The sequence below is a fragment of the Rhinolophus sinicus genome, linkage group LG03 (assembly GCF_036562045.2).
Source record: "Rhinolophus sinicus isolate RSC01 linkage group LG03, ASM3656204v1, whole genome shotgun sequence".
In the NCBI taxonomy this organism is placed as follows: domain Eukaryota; kingdom Metazoa; phylum Chordata; class Mammalia; order Chiroptera; family Rhinolophidae; genus Rhinolophus; species Rhinolophus sinicus.
In genome coordinates, this window is record NC_133753.1 from 102,404,350 (window position 1) to 102,416,416 (window position 12,067).

The following is a 12,067-nucleotide window of genomic DNA, read 5'->3' on the forward strand; positions in this document are numbered from 1 at the left end:
CATTCTAATCATTTAGATCTCAGCTTAAAAGTAACTTTCCCCAGGAAACATTCCCTAAAACCCTGAAATTCGGTAGACTATTATTTTTTCCAAATATTCACTTCCCTTCCATAAGAGTAGTCTACATCTCCACCCACTGCCTGTGGCTTGCAATGCCTGAGGTGAAGAGGAAAAATATCCCCTCCCCCACTGATGTTGGGCTTGGCCACGTGACTTGCTTTGACCAACAGATGTGAGATGTGAAAGATGCCACCTCCAGGAAGAAACTTAAAAAGCCATCATGGTTTCCTCCAGCTGTTCCTGCCACTAGAAAAGCATGCTGCAGACTGGGATGCTCTTTCAGCCTGGGCTTAGGAATAAGAAAAACGTGTCTCTTCCTTTTTTTCACCCATTTTCCTTTTTTTTTTCAAATGTGATCATGAGAAAATTTTTAATCCCATGTGGCTCACATTATATTTGTATTGGACAGCACTATAACCTAAGGTTTACATCTAGGAATGAATGCCGCTGACAACACAGTATTTTGAAGTGGCTAGTCATCAAAATTAGAGTAATTTCAAAAGTCTAAAACTGGAATTCCTACAATGCTTAACATTGGGTATTATTAAGTTTATGTACCTCTGTTCTGATTATTACTTTATGTTAAGAGAAAGCAAGAGAAAAAAGTGAAAATGAAAGAAGAAAGCGTCCACTAAAAGGATACTGAGCCAGCTGCGTCTAAATCCTACTTCACATTTTAGATTACGAAAATAAGTCACTCACTCTCAAAAAACCACTCAGAGCAAATGCCAATTGAGGTTTTTATGTTCCAGCAACTGCTGTACATATAATTGCAGACAAAATGTCAAAGCAATTCTCTAAAGGTTGTGTAAGCTATAAATGATATTTTCAAATCCTTGACTATCTCATGTGCATCTACTTTTTCATGAGTTCAAGAGCTACCTTACCACAATATGCTGCTTCTTTGTTCTCTTTAGCCGTATGAGGGTTGTTTCTTTTAATAAAGTACTTGATTCTACAAGTGCCTGAAATGAGGTGGCCCAGGAAAGTATGGAGCACAACTCTAACCCTAAGACTTCTAAGTGAGATGGCAAAGCACCATGTCAAGAGTTACTTTTTATCCTATTTTCTCTTTGGACTAGTTTGTCATTAAGTTAAAAATAATTCTGATCTGGTACAATTTGTTACTTTAAAAAATTAAATTACAAACATCAACATAAGAGCTCAGTATTCCAAATGTCACGTGCTCTACCCATGTTTTTCTAGACAAATCAAGTTATTCTAGCCATATTATAATAGCCCCTCCTCATTACACCAGTTAAAAGTTCTCAAACACTGATGCCACAAAGGTTATGAATTAGTGGTTAGGCTTTAGAAACTAGGTTAAAGCAATACAACAAAAATATTAATCTACAACAGGCTGCTTGTAGGTTCATTCCTCCTTAACACACATCTTGACTTAGTCAGTGTATTATCCTATTGTCAAATAATCACATCAAAAATTGACTGATAAAGTGAATTTTTCCAACTAAGATCTAGTGTCTAGCCTGTAGTACTACCCTAGAGAGTAATGTACCACAGATTCAAAGACACAGTATAATAAACACATCGTCAATAATACAACACCCAGTCATTAAATGTCTACATCATTCACAACTACCAATGTAAGTTTAAGATGTACAATGATGCCTTCAAATACATACCAACACTCACAGATATAAATCAATAAAATATAAATTTGCTATAGAATATACATGCAATCAAAAGGTAGGTATTAGGAGAAAATTAAAGTATCAAATCCTATTAAAAACATAATTATAACTATAAACTAAGAACTGGAAATAGCAATACTTCAAATGGCAACTGTTACCCAACCACATACTTATTCTTCTCTATGAAATCCCTAATAGTCTAATAAAGAAATATGCCAACCTACCAACCACACAATACAATTGTTTAAAAACCATCTTGAAAGTGCTTCCACTTGTAGAAATTCCCAAGTGAGCAATTTCTCTCCAATATGTAACAAAATTTAAGAACTCCTTTGTTGAAAGTGTTCTAAATACTGGTATGGGAAAATTTCTAAGTGAAGATTTTTATTAAATACATACCACTCTAAAAGTTTCAGGATTCAACTGTCATTATTAAGAGGAACTCCTCATATACCATATATATACTTATACACATACATATATCATTATATTTCAATCATTTCAGCAAATGATATGAAAAGGCCTGTGCTGCCAGTTCTAAATTAGCTATCTACCGCAATTTTTTACATGGCTCAGTACCTATTACAGACTTAGAACTCGTCTCTTCTCTATCACGTTTCTTTTACTGCATTAGAACCAGACCTGAAAAATTGACATCTGATTAATATTAGTGCGTGAGTAATCATCAACTGCTCAAAAGGTGACATCTAAATGACATTTAAAAAGGATATGGCAGATTCCCACAAGTAATCTTTTACTTCACCAATGTTTGGAATGTTATAAAAAAAAGAAAAAAAAGTAGGGCACCATTAGAATAACACTGTATCTAGTAGAGCTAGAGTACTTCTCCAAAGCAATCCAAAAATTCTAACAGGACAAGGAAAGGAACCAGATTACCACTCTCACCTGTCCCTTAAATGCACCTTTTTCATGTCACAAACTGACAAAGTGGACTAACATTAAAAGAAAGGAGAAGCATTCCATGTTTTTTTTTTATTTACTTACAGGGATGAGGTAGGAAAAGCACAGGATTCTACTCCTGTCTCTCATCATTTACAGTGCGTGTGAGCTTTAACAAGTCAACCTCAATTCTCTGGACGCAACTGGCAAACCCGAGAGGAGAATCTAACCATCTCCTAAACCCATTCAGCTCTGAGATGCTATAATTATATTTCAAAAGCCTTACTACAGCATGGACTCACTTTCCAGGTCTCTTTGTATGTAAACACCCAACATTCACAAACTACACTGAAACAAGAATGAGATTACCTTATCAAGTATTACATTAAAGGGATGATCAAAAAGAAATTAAATTATATCAGCTCCCATGGGCACTTCCTTCTCTATACAGGAGCAAGCAGAAGCCACAAGAAATCAAGTCCTAAAGGATCTTGAGCTAAAAGAACTAAAATAATACATTAAATAAAACTGAATACATTAGCCTTCACTCTTGAAGCTTTCTGTACATTAAAGAAAGCTTGATTCAGAAATCCTTTTTATACTTAACATTCAAAACGGACTCAACTGACATCCATAGAAAAAGTAAATAAAGGTACAACTTTTAACCAAATGACTAAGCTTGTGCAAGACACAATGATTAGAAGGATGCTTCGTATTTAAAACATCAGTCTCATGCTTCTAAAATATAACATAAAAACTTGACCTATATCTTGGTATCTGTTTTTAATTTTACTTAAAAACAAATACCAATCTCCTTCTAAATCATCAAAATTTCAAACCTGTGCATGCCCAGGGAAGGATGGCATCAGCTACTCCAAGGTAATTTTTTTTTCCTTCCCTTTCCTCCTCTAAGTCTGGAAATTTATTCTTGGTTTTGTGCCTCACGATCCTGTCAGTTCGTCAGCAGCCTAAAGTCCACTCCGGAGGAGAAAAACACAAGTGCCCTCGCAGAGATCGGAGTAACACGCAGTCGAGACTTGTACAAGCCGGATCACGAGGCCACGCGGGTACAATTTCAACAACTTAAGTTGAAGGTTTAATTTAAAAAGAAAAAAGAAGCAAAGGAAACCCCGCTTCCCGTGGTACTTAGGGCCTAAAACCAACCATGGAGTGGGGGGGGGGGGGGGAAGAGGGTCTCTCCTCAACCGAGAGGCCCGGGGACAAAGTGCGGAGCGGAGGAAAGGATGGAGGGCGCCGGGCTCCGGAGGGCCTGAGCGGAGCCGGCCCACACCCCCACCCGCTCCCCTCTCCAGAACAGCGGGCTCGGGCTCAGGGTGCAAACCCGCCATCGCAGAGCATGCTGACAGCTGCCACCAACGCAGGGCTGCATGGCCCTCCGGCCCGGCGATCCCGGGGCCCACTCTGCCCCACCCCGCAGGCAGCCAGGCTGGCGCGGCTAGAAAAGGATACTCCCGGGTACGGAAGGCCTCCTGAGTGTGCGCGATGGTGAAGAGCGGCTCCTCTCCGGGAAGCGGCTTTACCAGCGGGAAGGGCTTGCGGCCCAGGAGCGGCGCCATCGCAGCGGCGGCGGCAGCAAGGAAGGCAGAGACGGGTACTCGGCAAGCCCGCGGTGCAACACTAGGCCCTGCGGCCCGGAGTGAGCGCCTGGCTCCCGGGAGTGGGGTGGGGGAGGGGAGGGGTGAGAGGGCGGCGCGAACTCGACTCCCTCACTGCTGGCGCGGCCGCGCGAGGACCATGGAACGGGGCGCAAGAGCGCAGAATTCCCACGCACACCGCTGCACTGCCCGGCAGCCTCCGGCCAACCTCCACTATCGATCCCCGTGTTCGGCAGTCACGACTCCTCCTCAGCTGCACAGGAGGAAATTATTGAAAAATGGCGGGAGATTCCCCTCCTCCCCCCCGCCCGGCCAGTGCACACACTAACTTGCTCCCCTGTGGCGCCGGTGGCGAAGGATCCAATAGGCGGAGAGCTGGACAGCGCTCACAGTCTATTGGCTCAAAGGAGCTGCCGCTCCGCTCTTGGGTCCCGCCCCCTTACCCGACCGCGTAGTTGGGTTGCAGGGAACTAGAGGGCAGTATGAAAAGGTGAAAGGTCACGTTATGTAAGCGCCGCTGACAGGCGTGCGGGCTTCCACCCGCGGAATTGGTAGTGGGGGATAACGGGGAACCGAAAAGCCGGAAATTCAAGGCAGTCAGGCCAGAGAAGCCCCCTAACATATACAGACACTGCGCCATCTGTCACCGACGGCGACACCGACATCCGGGCACCACTGTCCGTGTGGTGCGCCGGAGGGGGGAGGGGGAGCGCGCGGCCAGGGGCTTTGTCTTTCCACTTGTGCTCCGCCCCCTTCTTAAAGGCGCAGCGCTCGGCCACGCCCGGAGATGCGCGGGTGGAGCGGATGGGAGGAGGAGTTGGCGGGAAGTAACCCCAAGACCTTACCCAAGCAAAGGTTCTACTGAAGGAGAAGTTGAGCCCCAGCTTTGCTCTCTCGAAAGTTAACTTCTGGACGAAAGTGTGGTTGAGATGTGGATATTAGTATGGTGCTTGTTTCTAGGGGCTTGCTGAAAATGATAACATAGAAGCTTCTTGGAAAAATGCATTCAAGGACATCCATCTATTAAAGAGACAGCATTCCTTCAGAGCCTTTACTAGCACCAGAGTGTTGCTAGCCCGTGTGTTGGGTGGTATAAGGGTGGAAAATAAGACGGACTGCCCTGCAAAAATGAGACAAATAATCACAGTTCTGTGTGATGAGTGCTGAACAAAATGCACAGTAAGTAGACAGCAATAACTGCCTGGAGAGTGAGACATTTGAGCTGCTTCTCCAAGCTGAGTACACCCACATAGTCCAAAATCTGTTTGACTATTCAATGCAGTCAGAAACACACTCATAATAATTCTCTCCCTATTAACTTGTCCCCCTAGTTTCAAAGATCTTCAGTGGCCCCAGAACGTACTTTCCCAGCCTGTTCTTCAACAGGGCTACACTGCTAGATGTCCCTGAATGCAGCATTCCAATACAAGACTTCTTTTCGTCTCACGTTGAGGTGAGAAGTATACCTCCAGTAAAGGGTAACTTCTAGGTCAGACGCCACCTCTATGGAGCCTCCTCTGATCACCTACAGAGAAGGGAGCTCATCTTCCTTCAGTAGCCTTTTCTTCTAAGAGGATTAGGAGAAACTCAGAGGATGTGGCATTTGAGTTGATTGTGAAAAGATAGGTAGCATTAGACTAGGCAGAGAAATGAGAGACGAACATTGCAGACAGCGAGCAGCAGGACCAACTTGATAAATTCAGGACATGTGCCTAAAACGGGTTTTGAGGCAGAAAGTACAGAGATGAGAGTGGCAAAAGATGTGATCACCCTGGGCACAGCGTGTGGTGCTTGAATTGGAGTCACCCCTTTGAAGGGAACTGCAGTAGTTTGTGGCAGTGATACCAAGGGCTTCAACCGTAACAGGATCAGTGAGACAGGCGGACATATTTGAGAGTCACAGACCAGGTGACTAAAGGGATAGACATTCCCAGGGCTAGGTACCTAACAGCAGACTACACACGCAGACTCCAAAAACATTAAGAAACAAATTTGGGGGAAAATTTGATATTTCAAAACAAGCATCTAATTGCACCGGAGAATGAGCAACGTAATTGTTCCAGCCCTTGGAGCCAATGCACGCTGGAGTCCAGCCCTAGTATTGTTAGAGAGCTAGAATCGGAGAATCAGTGATGGGCTCGGTTTCAGCCACAAAAACCAGACACCCCGGAGAGCCATCCAGAACACAGTTGGAAATTCTGAAGCCAGAAGTGGAAGGTGGAGGTGGAGATTTGTGAGCACAGCTTATCAACGGGAGCCCCAAAATAAGGAGTTGATAATGGTCTCCTCAAATAAAGAACTGGTTACATTGGAGAGGTGGAATTATGTTTGGTTTTATTCTAAATTGTTTTATGTTTTTCAATTCATTTTCTATAGTGATTATGCTATATTAGTTTTACAATATAAAAAATAAACTTAATGTGACTCTCGCTTGGTGGATGTGTGCCATTTCTCTGGCTCAAGTTTACAAACAATGGAATTGATTATTAACACAAGATTTTAACATCTTGTCCTGAAGATGTGAAAAAAAGGGGGAGGTAGAGAGACTAAGTTAACACAACTGTCAGTTTCCTGTTGTAGTAGTTTCATTGACTCCTGTTGCCAACAAAACCTTTCTGAGTTTATTCTCCCATCCAGTCTTTGAGTGCCTAACTCTCACCAAGCCCCAAGCGCACCACTTCCTAATTCCCAGAATTCACTATGCTTATTCCCCACTGCCAGAAGTGTACTTCTTCCTCCTCTATCTGAATCCCAGTCTTCCTAATAATGCCTTTTCCCGATTGTTCCAGCCCATGGGAACAATCGGGAAAAGGCAGCTTTCACTGCACTCTCAGGGTTTTTTAAATCATAATTTTAGCAAAATTTGTTGTTCAATGTGTTTTCTCTCCCAACGTTTGAATAAATGATAATAAAGGGCAGAGATTAAAATGTGTGCTTCTACTGCTCAAAGTCAACTGTGACTGCTTAGCTGCAGGAGTAACACTATGTAAGGAAGCATAGCACATTTCCCTATGCAGATCTCCACTGGGTAGTTCTATGACATGAGCTCAGCAAGCAGGGCCCATATTTGTGGTCTGTGTCACATGGAACTATGCCCGCCACACACCCATCCTTTACTGATGCAGACACAAATCCTTGATTACACAGTTTCAGCTCCTGGCTGGTCTTTTCCCACCTGTCCTGTTGGTTCCTAGAACTCAAAACATCCCAAACCCACAGTTTACTATCTTCCGTCCCTCTATCATCTGTTCTGAGTATTTTATTTCTATTAAGAGCCGTACCTTCCTCACAAACTTGCAGGCTCAGCCTTGACCTCGATTGAGCTCCACAGCCATAGGGTCAACCAGATACAGCAGTCCCCTCTTATCCACAGGGAAACGTCCCAAGACCACCAGTGAATGCTTAACACTGCAGCTAGTACTGAACCATATATATATTTTATATACATATATAAAATATAATATATAATATATGTATATTTTATATACATATATAAAATATAATATATAATATATATTATATATTATATATAATAAAATATATATAACAATATATATAATATATATGTATAATATTATATATATGGAGAAAATTCTGAGATGTCTTAAATTAAATTACAGCAGGCCTGGGGGTGAAATGAGACAAGAGAGGTTAATCGGTTAATAACTGCAAGGGGCAAGACCAACAAAATACTGCTTACATTCCTGAATGTGTTGAAACTTTGAAATAACTTCCAGGTGGCTATTTCCTCCATTATCTAAAGAGAATAGCTGATTAGCTGGCTACAGGCAGTTCCACTTCTTGCCTAGGCAGAACTTTCCAGACTGTTGCCCACAACCAGGAGCAAACACTTCTTCCTTATGGACTATCAACCTATCCCAGAACTGGCCCCACTTCCCCTTCTCCCACCTCTTTTATTTATAGCCAATGTAAATTCTTTCAAAACAACTTACATCTTTGTTTTCCAAACTTTGCATAAAAGAGCCCATCAAATCCAGGACGGTGGACATGTTGTCTTCTTTGTCTAGCCCTGATGTTTGTGGTGTAGACTTCATACTCCAGAACCTAGTCCTTTTTCTGTCTAGGATTTAGCTGAATAAACCCTTTCTGCTGGAAAAGCTTTCAGTCATGAAAGTTTTCTTTAACATTTCCTGTTTTTTTCTATATATACACACCTTTTCACTTAAAGGAAGCACTTTACGTTTCTCTTTGCATATCCAAATTGCCAGCATCACTACTCCAGTGGTTTGGGACCATTATTAAGTAAAATAAGGGTTCCTTGAACATAAGCACTGTGCTACAGCCAGTTGATCTTATAACAGAGAAAGCTACTAAGTGACTGAGGAGTAGGTATAGTGCAGCGTGGCGACACTGGACAAAGGGGTGATTCATGTCCTGGGTGGGAGGGAGCAGAATGGAATGAGATTTCATCACACTACCCCAAATGGCATACAATTTAAAATTTATGAATTGTTTATTTCTGTAATTTTCCATTTAATATTTTCATGCCATGGCTGACCACAGGTAACTAAGACCACGGAAAGCAAAACCGTGGATAAAGGGGACTACTGTAGTGTCAATTCTATCTGCCTAAGATCTTGAACTACCCCCTTCCTGCCATCCCTCCAGCATCCTACTTCAAGCCTTTATTATTTCTGACCAAAACTATGACTTCCTTCTTTTAAAATGTTTTAAACTATATTATTTTTATAAACTATATATGTTTTAAACTATAGTTTTTTTCATGGTAAAATGAACATACGTAGCTCCAAGAAGGGAACATACGAGCATAAATTGTTTAAAAAACCAAATAGTTCTTCGAAAAGCAGCCCTGCAGCACTCTCCCCATCCACTTCCTAGTAGCCTGGGCAGCCACTTTCAATTTGTTAAGCTGTTTCCTCTGGCATTTATCTCCATATTTCTAAGTAATATACGTAATGCTATGTTTTAGTTTTTCAGTTTTAATTTGAAATCCTCAATGGAAGATGAGGATTTAGCCGTCTTCTTCCCCAAGAAACACCACACACATATTTAAGAATATTCCCAAAACAATTATATTGTAATCAGTTAAATCAAAATTCAGTGTATAGTTTATGATTATGTATTATTCGCAGATGATCCACATGGTGAACTGATTAGATCTTTCTTCTTTTGTTTTCCATTGTTTGCTTCAGTTTATTATTACTGTTTTCCTCTGTCACTGCCTGTTCTATCCCCAAACTGACAGAACTCTAAGTCTTCTCTCAATACATGCAAACGCATCAGGAGGGCAATGTCCTTCCAACTTGTCCCCCTGCCTCCCTCTTTCCTTTCCATGGCATCTTGCTACACTATGTCAACTCCCCTGTTCTTGGCTTCCAATGGCTGGCTCTCTAAAGCCAACAGAATAAAACCAAACTATTTGGCCTGACCTTCAAGGCCCTCCACAATCTGTCTTCAATCTGTCTACGACATCCCTCAGACTCCTTACTCTTCAGCAAAACCAGGTTTGTCTAGGTTTCTAAATACCCCACTGAAAAGATCTAAAGCTCCTAAGAAAAATGACTGGGGCTAGTAAAGTTCAAGTTAAGACAGGAATATCTTGTTGGGCCTGATAGTAAGGAACTGCTCAAATAATGATGGGGCCATGTCAAAAGGACACAAGAGCCAGCGTGAAGGGATTCTAATTAGCTGAATCTAGGACAATTTGAACATTTTAGAAAATGACAGTACAAAAAGAAAAATGGCAGTAATGGATTTAATATAATACACATTGAATATTAAGAGAATCCATGAGCCAGTCATAATATTCAGAGAGAAAAGGAGAAACGGAAGTGAAAGACAAGGGAAATCTGTTATTTACAGAAGGCTGACAATGAGTGAATGAATATAAAAAGATTTAGAAAAATCACCATTTTGCAACCTCCAATGAAGTAATTGATTCGGAAATAGGTCGTCAATGGATGCTAAAATCACTGGGCGAAAGGTTAACACTCCCTACAGATTATTTATGTAAATGCACCCTAAAGGTGGAATAGTCTGGCCCGCACCACCTTAGCCAAGTGATCAAACTCAGCATCACCAGTAATGGAACAAACTGACAATAAGGACAATAAGTGTCTCTTAATATAAGGCAATGAGAATATAAGGCATCACCTCTGCAGTATTCTAGCCAAAACCATTTAACCTGACAACCTTAAAAGACAAGTCCAGATTATGGGACATTCTACAAATAACCACCATGACCCTTCAAAAATATTGTTGATATGAAAGAAATCTATCCATTCACCTCCCAAAAACGGTTCTAAAACGAGACTAGAAAGACATGAGAACTAAATGTTATGTGTGCTCTCAGATTAGATCCTGAATCTGGGGGTGTGGGGAATTACTATAAAGTATATTATCTGGACAGTTTGGGAAATTTGACCGTGTTTAGATTAAATATTATCATTGTTAAATTTCTTGGGTACGACAATGATACTCTGGTCATGTTGGGGAATGTCCTTATTCTTAGGAGAGACCAGCATTTAGGTCTAAGGAGTCAGAATGACAGCGACCTATTTTCAAGCAAAGAAAAAATGCGTACTGAAATATAGAGCGAATGTGGCAAAATGATAATAATCGGCTGAATCTAAGTGAAGGGTTTACATAGCTTATTGAACTACTCTTTCAACTTTTGGAGTTTTGAAAGTTCTCAAAATACAAAGTTGTAAAAATAGACACCCAATTCCCCAGTTGCTCCCCACACACACCCCATGCCTCACGGCCCCCATTTGTTTGCTCATGCTATTTTGCCCAAAGTAGTCTTTCCTCACATCCAAATTTCTCAAGGCCCAGCCTCAACTGCCAGCTCTTCTATAAACCTTCTGGGACCACTAAGCCTCCAAGATTCTTCTCTGAGCCCTGACAGTAGCCTATCCTCACCACCCCCACTGCACAGACTCCTGACTAGCTTCTCTACCTCAGAAAGGTGGAGACCATGTGTCTACCAGCTGAACCTTACAGAGGACCCAGGATATGTTATCAATAAATGTTTGTAAAATAAATACCATTTTCCAAGATGATGAGTAAATCTGTTCCCATGTACTCACCTTCTGCATACTCCAAAATTCTCATGTGCAAAAATCCAACAAGCTCTATTGCTTTTTAGTGCTTATTCATATTTAAAGAATATAAATTAAAATGTATTTTCTTAATACTTCAAATGTGCATATGCATTGGGCCTACCGCTACCCAGAGGGAACTTACAAGTTGTGAGTAACTATGGTCATTCCTAGACCTTTTCCCTTCTCTTTTCCTACTCCTCTCCTAATCCTTATGCACCAAGATTCTGGGATGGTAGTGGAGACTGCTAGCCTGCATTTCTCAGAATATCAATGAAGTGATGGTAAAGTGGAAGTCAATGAAAGAAGAGAACGGTTTCTATTACACATTTTTCATCATCTTACTTGTTCCTTCGTGGGCTCTACCCCAGTACCTACCACACTGTGCTCTATGTAGTTCCCTGGAGAGGTCCAGCTCCCGAGCCAGTCCATCACCCCCAAGGGAAAGCATTCCTCCCAGTCCTCACACCTGGTCACGAAGTGACCACAGATGCCAACTGCCATCTCCCTTTGTTCGTTTTCTCTCCTGCTTACCTTTTGGGACGCTTGATTTCAATAATTCTGTTTACAGAAACTCTGGTTCTTTTCTAAATCTGCCTGTTCTTTTTATCATAGTCATTATACTTTCCATAACTTCCTTTGTTTAAAAACACATTAAAAAAAAAAAAAAAAAAAAAACACACATTAAAACATTTTATGTACCACATACAATTCTAATAACTGTGACATTTGACAACTTGACAGTACATATTAAAAA

The 12,067-nt window shown here is 41.4% G+C and overlaps 1 protein-coding gene across 3 annotated transcripts in view; it reads right to left on the reverse strand.

Moving 5' to 3' along the window:
• Nucleotides 1-4,567, reverse strand: part of BAZ1B (bromodomain adjacent to zinc finger domain 1B) — a 68,677-nt gene extending 64,110 nt beyond the window's left edge. For all 3 annotated transcript variants that reach the window (XM_019754960.2, XM_019754962.2, XM_019754961.2), the window contains exon 1: nt 4,083-4,567. In XM_019754960.2, the coding sequence (XP_019610519.2) occupies nt 4,083-4,189 (107 nt within the window). In that variant the 5' untranslated portion in view covers nt 4,190-4,567. The remainder of the gene's footprint in view (nt 1-4,082) is intronic.
• Between the last annotated feature and the right edge of the window lie 7,500 nt (nt 4,568-12,067).